General features: G+C 31.5%; 1 protein-coding gene across 2 annotated transcripts; it reads right to left on the minus strand.

Annotated features, from left to right (window-relative positions):
• Positions 1–20,818: 20,818 nt before the first annotated feature.
• On the minus strand, positions 20,819–24,282 carry LOC129961040 (uncharacterized). Of its 2 annotated transcripts, none has more exons than XM_056074837.1 (2): positions 24,222–24,282; positions 20,819–23,264 (listed from the first exon to the last, which is right to left on the minus strand). In XM_056074837.1, the coding sequence occupies exon 2, from the start codon at positions 23,191–23,193 to the stop codon at positions 22,126–22,128; it is 1,068 nt and encodes a 355-aa protein (XP_055930812.1). In that variant the 5' UTR covers positions 23,194–23,264; positions 24,222–24,282; the 3' UTR covers positions 20,819–22,125. The 2 variants fall into 2 exon arrangements, with proteins under 2 accessions (XP_055930812.1, XP_055930811.1); XM_056074836.1 differs by having other exon boundaries at positions 23,949–24,254.
• Positions 24,283–24,685: the final 403 nt, after the last annotated feature.

Below are 24,685 nucleotides of genomic sequence, written 5' to 3' on the forward strand. Positions count from 1 at the left end.
AAACAGAGCGGCGACAGCTTCCCAGAGAGAGCTCCCTCGCTTGCCGTCGAGGGAAAGAAAAAACAGCAGAAAGCAGAAGGCGTAGAGGAGTGCGAACAGAAAAGGAGTAAAGATCCCTGGGAACCTCGGGATTGGGACACCCGTACTCACCTATAGTAGGTGAGCCCCTGATGGGTTAAGAATTTTCAAAATAAAGTCAAATAAAATTTCAGTCAAGATAAAGGTTGAACACAATCTGCTAGAAAAGAAATTCGCAGAACGTTCGTAAACCGGCCTGGTATGTTTTTGCTTTCCCCCGACCATTAACAACAGGGGGTAAACTTTACCGCGTCTCGACTATCACGTCCCCCTAAACACTGGGAATTTTGAATAGTACTGACTATTCAAAATACAACGGATCAATCAAGTAATAAATCTGTCGACTCAGGGCAATTGCCATGAGGTTTTTCAACTAAGAATTTGGTTTTCGCTCTGAGAACCGAGAACTTCTATTTTAATCTGCAATGTTTGCAGAAAATAGAATTTGTTAAAAAATAAACTTTAAAAAAATTTTGCAATACGATTTTATAAGTGATAGAAAAATTTGTTTAATAAATTATTTAAAAGGAATTATCATTCATCAAATTGCATTACGAATATAATACATTCTTTGTACTGATATTCAGTGAATTTTATACCAGGATAGATATATATACAACGGATAAATATATAGTTATCTGATTAAAATAAGTTGTAAAAAAATTATTATTAATAATTTAAAAATATTACATACATTTCGGAAAATATAATCTGTTATTGAAAATTTTTAAATAAAATTTGTACATTTTTTTGTTGTTGTTTGTTTTCAGATTTTTGTTTTTCATTCCATTTTTTTAAGTTCTGAAAATAATAAAGCAATCTTTTGTCAATACATAGTAGGTGAATATTTTATTGATAATATTTTGATGAAAATATTATTAATTTGAATATTTTTGACTTATTATCTTATTTTGAAATAATTAAAATAATAAATTTTTGAAGTTAATTTTAATACTAAAATAAAAAAAACATATTAATGTATCCATTTACTCACAAGGCTTATATCTGATAAAAATCATCATTTCATTCATATTTTTAATAAGTGAATATTTTGAATGTCAATTTCTTATATCATTCCTAATCTTATCACAAATCTTGGTAAAAACGACTCCTAGTGAGTGCAGAAATATTTTCATAAATCCATGCATTTCTCTGCTGACAAATATTGCAAAGAATCTTTCCTTCATCTAACTCCATCAATGAAATCAAAATTTCAATTGTACCCATTTTATTAAGTTACAACATTATGATTTTTTATGGAAATTCGTAAATTATCTCGTAGATAAAAATGAGACAGCTGCATGTGTCCAACAATTAAGAATTACCCTTTCAGACTGTTACTTCCATGCTCTTCATGTCTGAACAATTCAAACGAATTTCATTGGCAATATTTATAAGGTATTTCACAGTATGTGAATTTCAAAAGATAGATGCACAATAAAATAAAAGAAAAACCATCAAAAGTAAGTAATCATAACTTCAATAACGTTTAAAAGCGTGAGTGAAAAATAAGGTTTTTTTTTCGTTACAACAATAAAAATACTTGCTACAAATGTTGGCATATTCATTAAAATAAAACAAATTATAGATATTAATGAATCTGTAATAGTTTTTCCAGTTTGTGGAGGAACATTTAACTTATAACTTATATATATATATATATATATATAAAGCAGAAAGTTATTGGTGGTCTAGTCACAGATGACTCATCGGGGTCTCATGATGTTAAAATCTTCTTATCTGTAACTACTTTTTATCAAAACAAAAAATAAAATTCCGAAATAGTTTTTTAAAAATCCAAAAACTAATATTTTCGTAAATTATTAATTTTTAAAGCATTTTGGTGCGTGGTTTAACACGCATTGCCAAATTTACTTTAAATTAAAGTATTAAAACATTTTTACTTAATGAAAACTGCCAGCCATGTAGATAACAAAAATAAATTTTAATTACAAATTAAATTAACAAATATAGAACATGATACATTGGCCGTAATTCCATCGACCAGCACGAGGCAGAAGTTCGGAGCAAGCCGGCGAAGGCAGGAAGTGAGTCACTCGTATTCGTTGGAGAGCAAAGTTCATCTCCGTAGGTATGATTGATGCTTATCGCCAACTGGCGAAACAAACAGTCATTTATCGCCTGTTTGGCCGCTGCACACTCCCTCCGCAGTCTCATTGGAAATGGACATAACGACGTGGGGGTCGAACTTGTCGCCTTGAGCGAGTTGTTTGCCTTGCTGGAACGACGATGGATGTTTCAGCTGGAAGTGTTTTGGTACACTTAGTAGTGGAACTTGCTTCTTGCTTCTTGCTTGGCCGGTGGTGTACTGGAACACTCAGGAGGAATAATAAAAGCAGGTTTCAGACGGTCTATAGAAATAGTATGGGAAGTTTCCTTGATCTCGAGATAGAAAGTTTTCTGTCGCCTGACAAGAACTTTGTAGGGTCCATCATATGCTGCTTGTAGGGGTTTGCGTACACCGTCATGTCTCACAAATACATGTGAACACACGTTGAGGTGAGGATGCACAAAGATTGTTCTTTGTCCATGACAGGATGTTGGAACTGGTCTCATCATTGCAAAATGGCGTTTTAAGTCATCCACGAGCTACTTGGGTGATGCGTCTCCAGGTGTTGGATCGAAAAATTATCCTGGTAGTCGCAAAGACTTGCCATATACCAGCTCGGCAGTTGTCGCTTGTAGATCCTCTTTGAAGACGGACCGGAATCCGAGTAACAAGGTGGGCAATGCTGCAGACCACTGATCTGTGTTGTAGGCTTTCAAAGCTGCCTTTAATGGGCGGTGGAACTCTTCGATTAGGCCATTGGCCTGAGGATGATAAGGAGAGGATCATATCCTTTTAATTCCTAGTAGTTGAGAGAGAGCACGGAACAAATCACTCTCAAACTCTCTGCCTTGATCAGTAGTAATTCTTACAGGACAACCAAATCTGGCTATCCAGTGCTCAAAAAATTTTTGTGCTACTGTCTGTGCTGTCATGTCTGGAATTGATGGATGGCTTTTGGATGGCTTCTGGCCATCTCGTGAACCTATCTATAATTGTTAAACAGTAATAGTTACCTTGAGAAGGAGGTAGAGGGCCTACAAAGTCCAGGTGCACATGTTCGAACCTCTGTGATTGGTCTACAAATTTTCCTACTGGGGTCTTAGTATGGCGAATTACCTTCGATTTTTGACACGGGATGCAATGTTTAGCCTAATTGTTGCAATTTTTTTCGAATGGAAGGCCAAATAAAACGCGATCGGATTAATTTTGAAGTGCTGCGAATGCTAGGATGAGATAAATTATGTAATGATGCAAAAATTTGTTGACGAAATGATTCAGGAATATAAAGTCGAGCAGTACCTGTTGATACATCACAATAAATGGGAGTTTCGCAATTTGGAAAAGCAATTCTTTTAAATTGTAATGTTGCAGAATTATCGATTAAATTTTTTAATTCAGAATCAATTTGTTGCGCTTGTGCAATTTCGTTATAATCTATGGGATTTGGCATATTTATAGCGTTTATCCTAGAAAGTGCATCTGCTAATATATTCTCAGAGCCCTTTATGTGGTGAATATCGATAGAAAACTGGGATATAAATCTAATTGTCTAGCCTGTCTCGGAGAGCATTTGTCCAAGCGTTGTTGTAAAGCGTAAGTTAACGGCTTATGATCCGTAAACAAAGAGAAATTTCTAGCTTCAAGCATGTGCCTAAAGTGTTTGATGGCAGCATAAGCTGCTAATAACTCTCTGTCGTAAGCGCTATAGTTTCTTTCTGCTGGGGAGAGTTTCCGAGAAAAGAATGCGAGTGGTTGCAATTCTTCATCTACTAATTGAGACAATGTCCCTCAGATTGCAAAGTCTGAAGCGTCGACTTGTAAAATTAATGTGGCATCTGGTTTCGGATGTGCCAATAAAACAGCATTTGCAATTAATTGTTTACAATTTTGGAATTCTTCTTCCGCTTTATCTGACCAGTCCAATTTCGTTTTATCATTCTTTTTTGCGCCTTTTAAATATGAAGTTAAATGTACCTGATGTTTTGCTATGTTCGGTAAAAATCTATGGAAAAAATTTTAAAAACCTAAAAATCTTTGAAGATCTATAACTGTTTTTGGTTTGGATACTTGAGAATTGGTTCAACTTTATGGGGTAAAGGTTTAGTTCCCGAACTAGTAATTAAATGACCTAAGAATGGAATTTCTGAGACGCCAAATATGCATTTTGAAACATTTATGGTTAGTCCATATGTGTTCAATCTCTCCAGTACGATTCTTAAATGAGCTTTATGCTCTTCTTGGTTGGAACTAAATATTAAAATATCATCCAAATAGACATAGCAAAATTTAATATCTCCCAGGATTTCATTCATGAATCGCTGAAAAGTTTGTGCTGCCCCACATAGTCCAAAATTTAAGAATGGGAATTCAAACAGTCCAAATGGTGTACAAACTGCGGTTTTTTGTATATGATCTGGAAGCACTGGTATGTGAAAATAAGCGCGGGCCATATCAAGTTTCGAAAAAATATTTTTTCCGTGGAGTGCATTGGAAAAATCCTGGATATGGGTTATGGGGTAACGGTCCGGTACAGTACAAGCATTCAATCTCCTATAGCCACCAACAGTGCGAATGCTGCCTGAGCTTTTGGTAACGACATGAAGGGGAGATGACCAAGGTGATTTTGATGGTCGGCATATGCCTTGGTCCATCGTGAACTGAAATTCTTTTTTGACGGCGTCATACATTTCTGGATTTAGCCTTCTAGGTTTACTATGGAAAGGCGGACCGGTTGTTTCAATAAAATGCACCCTATTATGTTTAACAGGTTTTACCCCAAATATTAATTTTGTTAATTCTGGGAATTCTTCCAAAATTTTATGGTATATTGATTCACCAGAAATAAGTTTTAGAGACGCATAATCTTTTGATTTTGAAATTATTCCGGGTTATGTAAATTTAGTTACATTATCAATAAGTTTGCGCCTTTTGAGATCTATTAATAGGTCAAAGGTTTGTAAAAAATCCGCCCCTATTATTGGAACAGGCACATTAGCAATTAAAAATTTCCATGGGAAATTTCGTCTGAGACCTAAGTCCACATTTAATAATTTAGATCCATAAGTATGAATTTTGGAGTTGTTAGCTGCAAAAAGTTGCAGAGAATCAGGCTTTAGATTTTTTTGGTTTTTGTTGAGTGGTATGCATGAAACATCAGAGCCAAAATCTATTAAAAATTTGAAATGGGATCTTTTATCAAAAACATGCAAACGATAAGATTGCGCGGCTGCCGTCGATGTAGGTTGATCGACAGCCGCTATTGCGAGTTTTCCGGATCCGCGTTAGTTGAGTACGAACACGGCGATACGCACTTCAGTGCCTTTTCTCCGAAACGCGCATCATAGTAACAGAATTTTCTCCCACGATCACCGGAACGCCCACGCGAAAAACTGGGCTGTTTGTTTTTCCGATGGAAAGGGCCTCTGCTTCTGCCGCGGGAAAGCCGTTGTACCTGCTTACTTAAAGCGGCGATTTCGCTTCGGAGTGCAGTAAACTCATCCAGCATAAACTCATTTCCGCATAGAAGTACTTTCCGCGCCTCGGCTAACGGCAAAGGCGCTGCTATTTGATGAGGAAATACGGACCTCGGCAATTTTGTCGGCCATGTTGGCCAAATTGCCGAGGGGTTCAGAACTTATTGATAAGATTGCCTGCATTTCTGATGGCAGTCTTTGCAGCCATAAAGTTTTGAGGAAATCGTCTTTTATGCCTGTGCAACCACCGAGTTCGCGCATCTTTCGGAGTAACTGCGATGGTTTATCGGCGCCTAAATGTAGTTCAGAAAGCAGTCGACGGATCTGTTCATTTTCCGAAACGGAAAATTCGGCTATAAGTCGAGTCTTTAATGCATCATATTTGTTGGTGTCGGGAGGTGTGAGTAAAATATCAGCTACCGCAGATAAAGTTTCCGTTTCAAATCAAATGATTGTATTTTGTAAGATTGTTAGTTATCTTAGCTAGAGCGAAATTGCTTTCTACTTGGATGAACCACAATTTTATATTGTTCCTCCACAGCGGCGGTATTTTCACCGAAAGATGGGACACCTGCGACTCTATCGGAGCGTCAGTATTGACAGTTTCGTTTTCAGTATTAAGCATATTTGGTTACTCGATGTGGGAAACTGATAATTTTTACAATATTTACGAGTATCAGAAAAAGTTATGATTATTTAAATACACGTGTTTTTAAAAAAATTTGGAGTTAAGTATCATAATAATAAACATGGTAGCCAAAACGAAAGTAATAAGAAATTAATAATTCGAATACAAAAATAACACGAAAAATAATACTGAATATTAATATTACGATTTCTTCGCCAAAATAATGGGGAAATGTAATATTGACCAATCACAGAGAAATGAAGAGAAATTTCGAGCACATACCTGGTCCTTGATGCATTACCTCTTGGCACAATAATCCAAAATAATCCATTACAAAAAGTAATTGAGAAGCTCAATCACCAAAATCTGATTTGAGCGTATTTTAGAAATTTTGAGGCTGGACTTCGCAAATTTTCGAAGAATAAAAACGAAAGTACCGGGTCACCAGTTTGGTGCGTGGTTTAACACGCATTGCCAAATTTACTTTAAATTAAAGTATTAAAACTTTTTTACTTAATGAAAACTGCCAGCCATATAGATAACAAAAATAAATTTTAATTACAAATTAAATTAACAAATATAGATCATGATACATTGGCCGTAATTCCATCGACCAGTACGAGGCAGAAGTTCGGAGCAAGCCGGCGAAGGCAGGAAGTGAGTACTCGTATTCGTTGGAGAGCAAAGTTCATCTCCGTAGGTATGATTGATGCTTATCGCCAACTGGCGAAACAAACAGTCATTTATCGCCTGTTTAGCCGCTGCAGCATAATAAAAATTTTAATTAAAATTTTTCCCTGGTAATTCGAAGGAAAGTAAATTAAGTTGACATTTATATATTAATTTATCGATTTTAAGTATATTTTACATCAATATATTTCATTATGGAAGTGAATTTAAATTGTCTTCATTGTTGCTTCTATCCTTTCAACCTAATTTTTTTCCATTGTTGATATCAAGATATGATCCAACTTATTATTTAATGTTGAGTATGTTTCAGTGGTATGCTTTTGTTAAGCATTTTGTTATACTTTAGATAAAGTTTAAGTGCAGAATCAAGCATTGGTGAAAAATGTTTAGCTCATTTTTGAAAATTGCTATTAGGATTGGACTTAGGAGGTGCATTAGAAATAAATTTCCTAAAGGAAGAAATTTTTCTATTGGAAACAATCTTCAGTAGTATCTGATCAATAGCCGAATTTCAACCAGAATATAAACAAATTTAGTAAGAAAACCCACTTGCATTGTATTAGTGAAAAGAGAAATCGAATTTTTTATTTTGCTTTTTAGTCATTAATTATTATTAAATATATTAAGAAGTACGTGTTTAAATGCTCTATGAAAATAAACTTTAATGGATATGAAAATCAAAAATAGTAGAGCACACACTTTGTTTGACATAAAATCTAACACTGATTAAAAAGCAAAGCTTAAAACCTTTTTTCATAGATTATTGCCATAATACCCATGTTAATTTTATAAAAATAACAGCACTTTCAGGAGTGACGAATTAATCTTTTGAATGGAAGACTCATAAATTTCAAGAATGGTAAAGATTCAAAGAACTACTCAGAACCTCTTTCAAGAATTCATTCGTGTCTTGCTGAATGCCTATCAAGGGAAAATATCCTCCCTTACAATGCAAAATTGGTATTAAAAGTTCTTCTATTGTACAATCTCCCTGGCGCATGCTCTATGTAACCCATTTTGAGACACTTTCTTGAATAGATTGTTGTCATCAGATGTAACACTTCTCTCTGTAACGTAACTTGGGCAACTTTAAGCACTAAACCTACCGATATTTTACTGCTTGATTTGATCGTAAAACTTCTATTAACAATGCGGACAAGCCGAAAAACTACTTTCACATAGAGAAACACATGGACCAACCACTTACAAAATATTAGCAATTAAAAGGAACCGAAATCCATAGATAAAAAAAAATTCTGAATCCACAGCCTTGTGATACGTTCAAACAGTCAGACATCGTATCAGCCTTTAATGCATTTAATTAATTTCATTAAATAGCTAATATTGTTTTAATGCAAAGCAATAATTATAATTTCACAGATACATTTATTAATTCTATTCTTCAAAGCAATATAATACACATCATCGAATTTTGTTGAATATAAATAAATGTTTTCCATTTATTAAATATATTTTTACGAAATTTCCGGGTTCGTTTGGATAGTGGGGGTTATACGGTGCGAAGAACGCTCAATCACAAGGCGGCAGTAGAAAATAAAACAACGACATTTATTTACACGAAGACACACAGGGCAGCACAAAGACGGCAACTATATACAGCACAGAAGACAATTATCTTCAGCTGAGACGTGCAGCATGCACAGCAGCATACAAAACAGCATAAACAGCAGCATACAACAGACTCTACTGCAGACAGTAGCACACAGCTCAGTTCAGCACTAGCTTCATTCCCTCGCTGCTCCGCTTAGCTCTGGAAGGCAATTTCTTCACCGTCGATTCCGACTACTCTTCGACTCCATCGGTCAACGACTACTCGGCAGCTGCGCTGCTTCCTTTTATAGGTCTCAGGAGGCGGGGCTAGAAGCCTCTCAACCAATCAGGAACGTTCGAGGAGTAACTCGGTTACTACTGGACGGATCGGGAAAATTCTCGATGTTTCGGGTATAATCTAATTTGGCGCCAAAGTCGCCAAATGGTCGCCAAGTTTGTCGCCAAGCTCTGGGACCTCATATGGAACCAACTATGATGGGAAGCAGCATCACAGGTTCGTAACAATATTTTCTTTCTTTCATATGCTAAACTTTTTTTTAATAGTCCTTATTATTACTAAGTATTTTTTTTTTCATTTACGCTTTTTGCAGCCAGTCATAAGACACAAAACTTCCTCCCATCTGAATGTGCTTTAATTTTTTATCGAGATTTTAAATACATATTTATAATATAATTATACATTTTAAAGATAAAATTTCTAAAAAGTATTTTTTTATATTTATAAAAGAACTCCACAAAAAAAAGAAAGACAAATATGATTTGCAAAAAGCAGTAAACAACGCTTGTATTTAAATAATGAAATAAAATATAATATTAAACAGTAGAAAGAAATAATTTTAACTGTATTTATCAAGATACTTTAAATAAAAACGTCTATAAAAATAATTAAAAACGTTTTACTAAAAACTCACTCTAAACATTAAAAAATAAATAATTAGATCCAAAAATTTTCAAATTTGCCTTTCATTACGTATTAAATGCTTGGCCAAAATCTATATACAAAGCTTAAGCAATAATTAAAAATACATTTATAAATAAATATTTGTCTCACTTAATAATCGGAATGAAAATAAATTAAAAATTTTTATATAGGAAATTTGTTTAAATATTTTACTGCATTTAAATAAAAGTTTTATTAAAAGTTCAAACGTACTTTTTTAATATTTCATCAACCAAGTACAGAAAAATCGAACATATTTTTGCGAACTAATCACAATCATTAACTGTTATGCATGATTATGACATGTAAATATGAGGGATTCCCTACCTTTATTAAGTATAATAGTTTTCATTTGATATTAAATTTGTGGTGAAATAATGAAATATTCAATTCAAAAATGAAGTGTACAGCTCATATCACCAATCGATCCTGCAACCACGCATTCTTACGAAAAACGTTATTTCCCCTTCTCGGGAGTTCATTCTCCTAATTGGAGGGACCACCCAAATTCTAACTGTCAGCGAAAACCACAAAATGACCTTAACAAGCAGATGACCGACCCCGTTTATTGCATTTACGGGGGAAAGCATTGACGACTTTCTACGTCGGAGCCGGGTTTAAAGCAATTTGTGTAAAGCAACTTCCTACGTTCCAGTCGCGTTTCAAGAGACATGTTTAGCGACTTTCTTTCAGGTTCTGTCGTTTAGAAGATAACTGTAGATCCCGAATAAGTTCTGCTAAATACACCTTTCGGAATCATTGACGTAATTGATAACGTAGACTCTGAAGGTAATGAATGTGTTTAAGTAGATGCTTAGCGTCTACGATGTCCAGATCCATAGTTTCATTTCCTTTTATAACTTGGATGAAGTCTGATGGTATAATAATTCTCAATTCATTCGGATCATCATAAATTTATGTGAGCGGACGTCCATTGATTATGCTTTCACACGCACATAGCAATGTCATCATCTCCTCGTAAGTGATACAAGCACGACCTAAGACTTTTCTCAGAAGCTGTCTCGTGGTGCGAATTATTCTTTCCCATCAATATCCATACCATGATTGAAATGCCATTTAATCTTTCGAATGGCACATTTAGCTCTTATTTCTTGCCAACTGAGAGTGTTGAGAACTCTTGAAGTTCCCGCGTAGTTGGTCCCGTAATATGTATACATAATAAAACTACGCCTTCTTCTAGCAAAAAATCGCCTCAGCATAAAGTCTTCAGTCGACAGAGATGTCACTAATTCTAAGTGAATAGCACGATAAACTGCACATGTGAAAAGCCCTATCTACGGTTTCTGACCTCCTTTCAAATTGATATGACCTGATAGAGCAGCTCCAGTTACTTCAAATGCAGCAACACGATTGATTCTATCAACAGGAAGCGGAGTTGAATCGACTGGCAGTACGGGCTTTAATTTAGACCTCTTACATGTTACACACTTTTGAACAACTTCTCTAACAAAAATCCGGCCCCGAATTATGCAAAATGGTTCACGTAGATGAGACAGGGTAGTTTGCACACCAGCATGATGAAATTCTCGATGTTTCGGGTATAATCTATTTTGGCGCCAAAGTCGCCAAATGGTCGCCAAATTTGTCGCCAAGCTATGGGACCTCCTATGGAAACAACTATGTTGGGAAGCAGCATCACAGGTACGTAACAATATTTAAGTTTTGAAAACACATGTCATTTAATTAAGCATATAAATTAGTTAAGTATAAAAACCATTAATTAACGTCAAATAATTTTTGCATTTCATTTTTAGTTTTTGGCATTATAATAAAATGCATTATGAGGTTTTACTTTTTTATTATGAACCTTAAAGTTTTCTTTATCTTTTAGTAATTCATGTTATTCAGTTATTGCTGGGTAATCATGTCTAATAAAAAAAGAGCAAAATGGATGACTCCAGAAAGCATTATTACTAGTTTTCTAATTACATTTGCAGATTTGTGATGGATTCAAAGTGAATTTATATGAAACAACTTTTCTATTGTTAAAAATGAAATGTCAGTAATTTATTGTATTTAAACTGAAATTGACTGTTATCATAAAATCCTGTTCTAACATTGTGCACCTCAGTGATTTCTCTTTTAATAAATACAGGTTTTTCATTGAAAATCAATTTCCATATCTGCATTTATTATATAATTTTTATTCCTAGCTTCATTGCTACATGCATGTTTCACTTTTTTTTTATTTCAATTTTTTTAACATATCAATTTTGAATTATAAAATTCTGTAAAAGCATAAAAGTGTTTCTTCTAACTCGTCTTTATATCCTATTTAACTTCTCACTCTCTCCCTCTCTCTCCATCTCTCTCTCTCTCTCTCTCTCTCTATATATATATATATATATATATATATATATATATATATATATATATATATATATATATATATATATATATATATATATATATATATCATGACCTTATTCTTGTTTATTCAATTTACTGTATTGTATGTTTTATTTTATGATATTCATTCAATGTAACATTAACATTTAAAAAAAAATTTCGTAAATGTTCTGCTTTAAAAGTATATTGTTCAACATAGTGTTTTTGTTCGTGATAAAAAAAAAAACTGTTGTTTAGTATTTAGAATGTTTTTGTTGAATAAAATTGATTTCATCATTTACATTGACATTCCAGTCATACCGTGTTTATATTTTTTCTAAGTGTCTAGAAAAATAAATGTTGATAAATAGTTTTTTTAGTTTTTTGAATTAATGAGTACATTGAAACATCCATTTGATCATATTTTTTCAAATAATTATCATATTTATTTTATGTACATTTTTTTTGTAATGTGTAAATAAAAAATATGAAAGTGTAATTTTGTTTGTTTTCCTTTAACGATCTCTACAAATTAAAATGAAATAATTGATTCATGAATTGCATCGATTTAAAAAAAGGTATCCACACCTTTTATATATCATAATTTGAAATTGTAAACATAATTCATTCAATATATACTAATTTAAATTTCGTGTTCTTTCCTCTGAGTAAACTGAAAACACCAAAGTCTCAATATCAATAAAAATCAATACATAAGAAAAAAAATAAACGTAATAATTTTATTAGTAAGCTTTAAAATATTAACTTATCTAAGAGTAATAATTTATTTTTAAAAAGAACTATATCTATAAGATTCAACATTCAATAATATGTAAAAAAGAACATATGTAATTTTTCAAAAACATTACCATAGTAATCTGTCAAAATGTATCATTTGGATAAAAAAAGGGGGGGAAAGGATATGTGAAAGGAAAGAATAAAGAAGCATCAAACGAATTAAAAAGCGACGTTCATTAATTATTCAAAAACAATAATTCCATTGAAAATACTAATAAAAATTTTAATATAAGAAATATAATTATATAACTACAAAAATTTGGAGAAAATAATTCAAAATAATATCTTTAAAAAGCTGGAAGTTTTTAACAAATGATCGGATAGCGTAACATTTACCAATCAATGGTGTCATCAACATTATCGGCAGACATCCCGACATGCACAGAACGGTTGAAAATTGAACAGAAACGGTTTGTTTGGTACCTGACACGTGAGCGTGAATGGGGTCAATTCATGTGACGAAAAAGTCACATGTCATGTACTTTTCTGCGCATGGCATTTAAGTTTCATCCGCACCGCTTTCGTTGATCGGTCTGCCATTAACGTTCTCCGCCAAGTATGAAGCGGATTTTTTGTTTACATTTGAAGTTATAATTTCCAATCCTGACTACGGTTGATAGCTTTGGTATAGATTTTTTCAAGCCTTCGAAGTCGGTGATATGCTCCGATCATTTAGAAGAATTCATTCAGTGTGTGATGGTAACATCATAAGCCAGATAACAACTTCTGGAGAAGAGTGTACACTTTTGTCTTGTGGCTTTGTTACTCGGCAATTAACCCTAACGTTGCGAATTCGAATTTCAACTTCCACATATGTGACCCTGGTTCTGACCAACCGCATCCTTCGTTCAGCTGTCGTGGCTCCATCTACCAGCAGCCACCACTCCCACACGCTCGCCGTCGCCCACCATAACACCTGGCGCGATAATCACGTTCGTCGCTCGCCATAACTGGCGCGATAAACTCTACCGACTCACTGGTGGGGGACTATTGTGGTGGTAGCATCATAAGACAGATAACAACTTCCGGAGAGGAGTGTACAATCTTGTTTAGTGGCTTTGTTACTCGGCTATCAACTCTAACGCTGCGAGTTCGAACCTCAACTTGCACAAGTGTGTGTCCATTTATTAAATATAGCTGTTCCAGTAATTTGTTAGAAAAACTCTTCGAAGAAGAAGAAATCGGTAATCTATTTGTCGTCAAAAACAATCAAACAAAATCACGAGTGAATTTCTAATTTACTTTATTCACATTTGATGAAATTTCTGATAATTTTGAATATGCTTAGGAGGTTTTAAAATGTTGAAATTTCTGATAATTTTGAATATGCTTAGGAGGTTTTAAAATGTTTACATGAATATTACAATGCATTTTTTTACAAAATCTTATATACATTTAATTAATGTAAGTAAACAAACTCCTGTTGCAACTGCTATAATGATAAATTTAGGTGGAAGTGAATATTACTAGCTTTCTAATTACATTTGCAGATTTGTGATGGATTCAAAGTGAATTTATATCAAACAACTTTTCTATTGTTAAAAATGAAATGTCAATAGTTTATTTTATTTAAACTGAAATTGACTGTTATCAAAATATCCTGTTCTAACACTGTGCACCTCAGTGATTTCTGTTTTAATAAATAAAGTTCTTTTCATTGAAAATCAATTTCCATATCAGCATTTATTATATAATTTTTATTCCCAACTTCATTGCTACATGCATGTTTCACTCTTTTTCTTTTCTTTTTATATTTTTTTAACATATATATATATATATATATATATATATATATATATATATATATATATATATATATATATATATATATATATATATATATATATATATCATGCCCTTATTCGTGTTTATTAAATTTACTGTATTGTATGTTTTTGTTTTATTTTATGATATTCATTCATTGTAATTTTTATCAATGTATCTTTAGCATAAAAAAAAATTCATAAATCTTCTGCTTTAAAAGTATACTGTTCAACATTATGTTTTTATTAGTGATGAAAAAAAACTGTTCTTTAGTATCTAGGATGTTTCTGTTTTATAAAATTGATTTCATCAGTTACATTGACATTCTTGTCATACTGTGTTTATATAATTTCTAAGTGTCTAGAAAAATAAATGTTGGTAAATAGTAAATAGTTTTTTTGAATTAGTGTGTACGTTGAAACATACATTTGATCATATTTTTTCAAATAATTATCACATATATTTTATCTCTCTCTCTCTATATATATATATATTTGTAATGTGTAAATAAAATTTATGAAAGCGTGATTTTGTTTGTTTTCCTTTAATGATTTCTACAAATTAAAATGAAATTATTTATTCATAAGTTGCGTAGATTTAAAAAAAGGTATCCATACCTTTTATATTTCATAATTTGAAATTGTAAACATAATTTATTCTATATATACTAATTTGAGTTTCATGTTCATTCCTCTGAGCAAACTGAAAACATCAAAGTAATTATATAAGAAAAAAAAATAATTTTATTAGTAAGCTCTTTAAAATATTAACTTTTCTAAGAGTAATAATAATTTTAAAAAAGAACTAACTGGAGGAACTATATTCATAAGATTCAACATTCAATGATATTTAAATAATATGTAAAAAAGAACATATGTAATTTTTCAAAAAGACTGCCATTGTCATTAGTCAAAATGTATCCTTCGGATAAAAAGGGGGGGGGGGAGAATAAAGCGGCACCAAACGAATTAAAATGCGATGTTAATTAATTATGCAAAAACAATAATTCCATTGAAAATACTAATTAAAATTTTAATATAAGAAATAAAATTATATAACTAAATTTGGAGAAAATAATTCAAAATAATATCTTTAAAAAAATCAGAAGTTTTTAATAATTGATCGGCTAACGTAATATTTACTAAACAATGGTTTCATCAACGTTATCGGCAGACATTACAACATGCGCAGAACGGTTGAAAATTGCACAGAAGCGGTTTGTTTGGTACGTGACCTTGAATTCACCCTATTGTGAAATCTGCTCTGAAAGACAGGTACAACACTTAAACATTCATTTAGTGAAGCATATCCAGGTCGTTTGAAAGAGGCATCAAAAACAGGTCATCCTTTATTTGTAGCACTCGAGGATTTGAGGACGGGTCTGTGGGGAATATAATGATCTGGCTTCAAAATTTCATCATCTGGTATAGTTTCTATTATGCCTTCCCTTTGCCATTGTCTCAAGACATCATTGTAGATCTCGTAGATATTTTCTTTCAATAAGCGTTTTGTTACTGAACGTAGTCTAGATTCAGCAACATTGTGTTTATCATAAACAGGTGGATATCCAGACAACCAATGTAAAGCTACTTCGTATCTCCCATCTTCACGGATCTTTAAGGTTTCCTGGAAATGGGTCATAGTTTCTTCTTCAAGAAGAGTCTTGTTTCTCCTTTCAATTGGATCTTTGATATCCAAAACTTATAAATCCCAAAACTTCGGTAACTCGATGTTTTGTATGGTTAAAGTGACCATGTTAACTACTTGCCTTTTACTGCCTAGTCCTAAAATTGCCCAACCAAATAAAGTCTCTACGGCTGACACTCCAGATGTAAACACCTCAATCTTTCCGGTCAAAAGGCTGCCTAATACGTCAGCTCCTAGAAGAACTCTTATAGGTGGCGCATCCTTTCCAACATCTGTTAGTTTAATACATCGAGAAGCAAGTTCAGCCAGTAAATTTCATCACGTAACCTGGGCAAATTTTCCGTTGATCAAGGAGAGCTACTGAAGTAGAATATTTACGATGAAAACTTTCAACAGTTACTGTAAATCTACCGTGCTCTGTTGCAGGAGAAAGGCCATCTCCAAAATCTTTCATAAAACACTTTCTTTCCAGAGGGAGAAAGATTCAACTCTGCAATTAAATTCTTCTCGATAACGAACGATGAGATCCATCATCCATTAATGCTCTGACACAAATTTCTTTACCCTTGTGCCGAAGTCTGACTTTTATTGTTTTTAGGTATATTTCACGCACTGAGGGAAGATTTTTTAACAAGACTTCTGTCGAATTTTGCTCTTCATCTGGTGCTTTGTTCTTTGATGAACAATTATAAGCTCAGTGTAAATCTGGACAAAGCCTCTTTTACATAGTGCCTCCTTTTACAAATCAAACATTTTACACTACTGTGCATTTTTTGGCTATATGACCAGGCTTGAGGCAAACTAGGCAGCATCTTTTGAGCATTACTTGTAATTTTCTATCCTCATAATTCATATTCGATATTTTCTGACAGTCCTGACTTGGATGAGAACGGCCACAGATAACACAACTTTTTCTTGAGGTAGCATTTCCAATCAATATAGCAGCAAGAGTTTCATCTCTCTGAACTGATTTATGAGAATCCTTCCGTTTTATCCCACTTCCAAATGAAGATTCTGCTAAAACACGATGTTCTTCGCTTTCTACTTCATGAAGTTTTCCAGAACCTTCTCCTTTGTCAGAACAGAATCCTCTTTTTTTGACTTCTCTATGGGGTCAATTCATGTGACGTAAAAGTCACATGTCATGAGCTATCAGCGCATGGCATTTAAGTTTCATCACCACCTCTTTCGTCGATTAGTCTGCCATTAACGTTCTCCGCCGAGTATGAAGCGGATTTTTTTGTTTATAATTTGAATAATTTGTTTATAATTTTGAAGTTATAATTTTTGAGTCATTTTCATTCCTCTTATTATGTGCTAAAAGAGGAAATACAGGTGTGTTGATGGATGTTTTAATGCGAAACACAAGACTGACTGTCATGATAAAATATTTTCTTATTTTCCTTTCAACAATCCTGCCTAGGGTTGATACCTTTGATATAGATTTTTTCAAGCCTTCGAATTAAGTGATATGCTTCGATAATTTTGAAGAATTCATTCAGTTTATGTCCATTTATTAAATATAGCTGTTCCAGTAATTTGTTAGAAAAACTCTTCGAAGAAAAAGAAACCGGTAAGCGATTTGTCGTCAAAAACAATCAAACAAAATCACGAGTGCATTTCTAATTCACTTTATTCAGATTTGATGAAATTTCTGATAATTTTGAATATGCTTAGGAGGTTTTAAAATGTTTACATGAATATTACATTGCATTTTTTTACAAAATCTTATCTAAATTTAATTAATGTAAGTAAACAAACTCCTGCTGCAAAAATAACAACTGCTATAATGCTAAACTTAGGTAGAAGTGAATAAATTTCTTAAAGATTTATTTAATAAGTGAAATCTGATCCGAAATCTTTACTAACTACTGAAAATTGAATTTTCTTATTGACTGTTATAATATATATATAATTGATGTATTTTATTAAACATGCTCTTAATTTGATAAATTGAATGCTATATATAAGAAATATATATATATATATATATATAGTATTGAAAACACGTCATTTAATTAAGCATATAAATTAGTTAAGTATAAAAACCATTAATTAACATCAAATAATTTTTGCATTTCATTTTTAGTTTTTGGCATTATAATAAAATGCATTATGAGGTTTTGCTTTTTTATTATGAACCTTAAAGTTTTCTTTATCTTTTAGTAATTCATGTTATTCAGTTATTGCTGGGTAATCATGTCTAATAAAAAAAGAGCAAAATGGATGACTCCAGAAAGCATTATTACTAGATTTCTAATTACATTTGCAGATTTGTGATGGATTCAAAGTGAATTTATATGAAACAACTTTTCTATTGTTAAAAATGAAATGTCAATAGTTTATTGTATTTAAACTGAAATTGACTGTTATCATAATATCATGTTATACCTTTGTGCACCTCAGTGATTTCTGTTTTAATAAATACAGGTCTTTTCATTGAAAATCAATTTCCATATCAGCATTTATTATATAATTTTTATTCCCAGCTTCATTGCTACATGCATTTTTCACTTTTTTTTCTTTCTATTTTTTTAACATATCAATTTTGAATTATAAAATTCTGTAAAAGCATAAAAGTGTTTCTTCTAACTCATCTTTATATTCTATTTAACTTCTCTCTCTCTCTCTCATATATATATCATGACCTTATTCTTGTTTATTAAATTTACTGTATTGAATGTTTTATTTTATGATATTCATTCAATGTAATTTTTATCAATGTAACTTTAACATTTAAAAAAAATTTCATAAATGCTCTGCTTTAAAAGTTAATTGTTCAACATAATGTTTTTATTCATGATAAAAAAAACTGTTGTTTAGTATTTAGAAAGTTTCTGTTGAATAAAATTGATTTCATCATTTACATTTACATTCTTGTCATACTGTGTTTATATTTTTTCTAAGTGTCTAAAAAAATAAATGTTGATAAATAGTTTTTTGAATTAGTGAGTACATTGAAACATCCATTTGATCACATTTTTTCAAATAATTATCATATATATTTTATTCTCTCTCTCTATATATATTTTTGTAATGTGTAAATAAAAAATATGAAACTGTAATTTTGTTTGTTTTCCTTTAATGATCACTTCAAATTTAAATGAAACAACTGATTCATAAGTTGCATAGATTTAAAAAAATGTATCTATCCCTTTTATAATTTGAAATTGTAAATATAATTTATTCAATATATACTAATTTGAATTTCATGTTCTTTCCTCTGAGCAAACTGAAAATATCAAAGTCTCAATATTAATAAAAATCATTACATAAGAAAAAAATGTAATAATTTTATTAGTGAGATTTAAAATATTAACTTATCTATGAGTAATAATTTATTTTTAAATAGAACTATATTTATATGATTCAAGTTTCAATAATATTCAAATAATATGTAAAAAAAGAACATATGTAATTTTTCAAAAACACTGCCATAGTCATTTGTCAAAATGTATCCCTTGGATAAAAAAAGGGGGGGAGGATATGGGAAAGGAAAGAATAAAGCAGTACCAAACAAATTAAAAAGCGACGTTAATTATGTCAAAAAAATAATTCCATTGAAAATACTAATTAAAATTTTATATTAGAAATAAAATTATATAACTACCATGATTTAGAGAAAATAATTCAAAATAATACCTTTAAAAAAAAAATCTGAAGTTTTTAATAATTGATCGGCTAGCGTAACATTTACTAAATAATGGTTTCATCAACGTTATCAGCAGACATCCCGACATGCGCAGAATGGTTGAAAATTGAACAGAAACGGTTTGTTTGGTACCTGACACATGACCGTGAATTGACCCCATTGACTCTATATCTATTCCAAGCCTTCAGGATCTCTGCTGGAAGACATGATTCCACAACAGAATACAGCATCGCTGCATAATTGGACGTTGTCAAACCTAATGTTTCTAAGTCTCTTAAATACAAACCAAGTTTATCATAAAAATCAGTTAGCTTGATGTTTGATTTGTTGTTGCCTTAATTACAAAATTAAGTAGCTTTTGGGTCGAAATGGAACCACACGCAACAGCAGGGTTATATGACAAGGTTGTTATCGGAGTCAGAATCATTCTCAAAATTTTCATAGCACATCAGCAAGACTATTGTACCCAATGGATTTACATACACCATACCTCTTTTTAAATAATTATTTGAACTGGATTTCAAAATTGAAACTTTTGGGTCTCAAAACTGAAATCTTATTTCAAGCCACAACAGTCCCATTAAATGAGTTGCTGAAGTACTTATGAGAGTGAAATCTCTATATCTTTGACCCAGTGAAAAGAATCTCTTAATACTAAACAAATAAATATTTTAAAATTCCATTTAAAAAAAATATTATACTTACATAATCAAATGATTATTATACTAGTAATCAAATGAATATGAAGTCATATATCCCATTTAAAAGCACAAATAAAAAATATATACATTCCTTCAAAATTTTAGAAATTATGGGACAGAAAACATGATTACATTAAAAAAAAGCCATGAGCAATAAAAAAAATGAAGAAATATTATTTTAGAATAAAACTCACACATATAAAATTATTTTTAATTGAATCCAGCTTTATCTGTACAATTTTTATTAGCATGCATAAAGAAAATATTTTATCCGTAATAAAAAAACAGTGCATTTCTTCCTAACGGAGGTGAGAATCATGTAATTTTATTTATATCAAAAATCATGAAAAATTTTCAATTGTTTAAGATTTAAATCAATTACGTAAGACATCAATAATTAATACTGACCAAAAAATAGTGGATGAGAGAATAAAATGCACCATTACTAAATTGGTGTGAAGAGTGACTTATTTTCATAAATTTCAAGAATAAAAATACAAAAATATGTATTCAAACCTATAATTAATATCTTTAATTTGTTAAACCAAGTACCACAAATATTGTCTTGGACAAACCAAATGATAATATTTAAAATAAATCTTTTATACATTTATTTTTCTAAATTTACTTTTGTATTTTTCACAAAATGAAGGAATTCTTTCAGTGAAATAAATAGAGACATGCTTAACACAACCTTCAATGTTTGCAAATATGATTCATGTCAATATTATATGTAGTCAAGTTTCAAAGCAATATTGCTATAAACTATCATCATGACATTTAAAACATAATGCATTCATACTTATTTAAGATAAGAATGTATTTATCAAAGGAATTTCTATTACTGCAATTTTGAGCAAGATAGAATAAAAAAATGACATATTAAATTAGTGGAAAATTTTTTTCACACAATATGAAAAAAAGTCAATTCTAAAACTTTGAACACTTAACAAACAAATGCCTGAAGTTATTTTTTCATGTATGCTATAAAACTTTGTATTGCATTTTTTACAAGGAGATTATCTTATTTACATTTTAAAAAATACATTATTGTAGCAAAAAGAGTTAGTTAAACAGTTACCGCCATATCCATTGCTGGCCTGTTAGAATATAATTAATTTCTTTTCTTTTTTCAATCTAAATTGGAATTGACAGATTCATTAAAGATTTCTTCTCGTTATCTTTATTGAATGAAAACACAGATTACTTTGGCGGGAGAGTCACCGGCATGCCTTTGTCTTGAAGTGATTTGGGCTTCTTTCCCAAAGTTCCACAAAAAGCTGCTTATGACTAAAATCCTGCTTCCTCACTTTGTATGAGAAGACAGTATGCAGTACTTCTTCAAAAAGAGGATAATCAATGAAATTCCACATCTTTTCCACCATTTGTAGAAAGAAATTCCGCAGCAGACAATTCCAATAGAGAAGAAAGAGTTTGGGAGCCTACATCTTTAATATTTGCACTTTATCTTCTTTATTTGCTCCGTACACACAGAAAAGTAAATCATTAGATGTAGTATTAGTTATAGAGGAAAGAAACTTCTTCCTGTCTTATGGCTGTAAGAAAGGAAAGAACGCACTGAAGGTATGTGTTGGATATCGTTCATAAAGATCAAGGTATTTAGGAGCATCCTTTACCCATTGAACCCCATATCTATGGTGCATCCTTCATCTCCTTTTAGCAAAAAGAATTAGGTAAACAGTTACCAACATATCCAATACTGGCCAGTTTGCATGTAATTAATTTCTTTTCTTTTTTTAATTTAATTTGAAGGGACAGATTTATATTTTTTCCTCCTCCTTACTGAACCGAAACAGAAAGAAATTTCGCCAGAGAGATATCGGCTTGCTTTTGCCTTTTCTTTGAAGTCCTGTGGGCTTCTTGTCCACAAGTCCACCAAAAGTTGTTCATAATCAAAATCGTATTTCTTCACTGAGTACGAGATTATAGTATTTAGTAATTTTTTAAAAACAGGATAATCAATAAATGTCCACATCTTTTCCACTATTTGTAGAAAGAAATTTTGCAGCGGCCAATTCAAATAGACAACAAGGACTTTGAAAGCCTCCAAATTTAACATATGCACTTGTTCTTGTTTAGTTGCTGCATACGTACATGAAAGAAAATCATCATTTGTACTCGATGTTATAGAGTAAAGGAACTTCATCCTCTCTTGTGGCTGCAAGAAAGGAAAGAATGCACCAAAGGAACAGGTGGGATATTCCCAATAAAGGTGTAGGTATTCTGGAATGTCCTTTATCCATTGAACCACACATCCATCGTGCATCCTTCTAACCCAAAATCGTGTACAGGGATTACCAGGTATTGACCTTTTATCATTTACATCCATTTCTGCCCACAAAGTCTTTATACTTTCTTCCAAAAAGTAACAGCAAGCTAAATAAAACCTCAAATTGATATCAACATCTTTTTTTAGAAGCAATTGCTGCATCGTTTTAATTCTGTCAATTGCCCCATTAGATTTCCATTCAAAGGTTTCATCTATATTCTTTGAACGAAATGCACCTTCATGGTCCGAATGCCATTCTTTAACAGCAGCATCCAAGCCTAGAATTGCCTGCACTACATTCTCTCTTAAATGTGCAGGAATTATAAGTAACTTCTCCTTTGCTTTATCTATCTCAGAATTAGAGTTAGAGTCAGTTTCATAAAAAATTTCCGGATCAGATCGCCTCATTTGTTTAAAGAGCTTTAAGCAAGTTGTAGCATCAATATGTTTGGACAATTTTAAAGCTACTTTTACCACAGAAAAGTGAAAAAGTGATGGCACAAAAGGGATTATAAGTTTTGAATCAGTAGGTGCCGACATTGTTTAAAATAAATTCCTTGGTGGAATAGGAATAATTTTTAAGAAAATCTTCTGTAAAGTCTCAATGTAATCTGAAAAGAAAAAAAATTTTACAGATTTCACATACAATACAAAATGTATATTTCATTGCAAGCATCTTTTTAATCAGTTAACAGAATCTGACATAAAACTTAGATTAATGCTGCATTATAATGCATGATGAAAAAGCACATAGTTTACAAATTGTTTTTCTTTTAAAAAGTAACAATTAATGCATCAATCTTGTAAAAAAATAATGCTATGAATGCAAAAAATTATAGTAATCATAAAGACCATACTTGATGGAAAGGGGAAAAGTTCCAAAAATGTCTTTAGAGTTGAAATGTGAAAGCAAATTGCATTCTAAGGGGAGTGTGAATAAACTGTAAACAAACCAGATATTCTGATAAGTAATTTTCTTTAAATGTTTTGGTTCACAACTCAGTAATGTATACAATATGGCCATTAAAAAGATAATTTTTCTAGACTCCCATCTTAAGTTTGTGTGCATTTCTGAAAATAAATGTCATTTGGAAATTAAACTATACTGAATTTGTAACAATTTTTGTTATATCCTAACTAAATAACCATGACATGCATCTGTTAAAATATGAAGAATTAACTTTATACATTCAATATATATATATATAAAGAGAGAAAGAGAGAGAGAGAGAAAGTGAGAGAGAGTGAGTGAGAGAGAGAGAGAGAGAGAGAGAGACCATTAAACATAATATTACCAATTTGGCTCAGATTTACAATGGAGAGTAGGAATGTCCCTTTTGGGAATTTTTGAAAAATTCTTACCAAAATTTTAATTTAAAATTAAGAGGTATTTTGACATTTTAAATTATAATTTTCAAAAACATTGCATTAAGAAATGATTTTTACACTATCTTAAAATTTTAAAAAGTATATTGAGAATGAAATTTTAATATAAAATTTTCATTGCAATAAAACTCAACATATTAACGTCAACAACGAAAACTCATTTGTTATGACTCAGAACGTACTTTCGTTTTCGCATCAGTTTTTTCATGACGCTATTCTAGTAATATCAAAACCGGGTTGCCAGATTCCATGTTGGAATAAGATGTAACAAATACAGGAAATATACAACTTATTAAAATTGGCAACAAAATAATTGTATTTAGTGCAAATTTGCCTAAAGCAATACAAAATGAAAACAAGCAATATACTTAATACAATGAAATAATAATATGTAATATATGAAAATAATATACAATACTGGAAATTACATCTTAACTGTCGCGTCCGTGAGCGAAATTGTATACAACTCATCTTCGGAGTTTCTTGTCTTAAAAGAGAAAGAGAACAACTAGAACTTCTACTTCTTTCTTGTAAATAATGTGAATAAATAGTGTTCGTTATATAAATACGAGTTTTTCATTTGAAAGAGTAAAAGTATCTTTGAAGTAATTAAGATATTATTTACAACTTATTTAAACGTGTTCAC

This window comes from Argiope bruennichi, chromosome X2 (genome assembly GCF_947563725.1).
Source record: "Argiope bruennichi chromosome X2, qqArgBrue1.1, whole genome shotgun sequence".
Classification (NCBI taxonomy): domain Eukaryota; kingdom Metazoa; phylum Arthropoda; class Arachnida; order Araneae; family Araneidae; genus Argiope; species Argiope bruennichi.

Coding starts and splice junctions, on each gene's coding strand:
- LOC129961040 (XM_056074837.1), bottom strand. CDS start 23,193: ATGTCGGCACCTACTGATTCAAAACTTATAATCCCTTTTGTGCCATCA.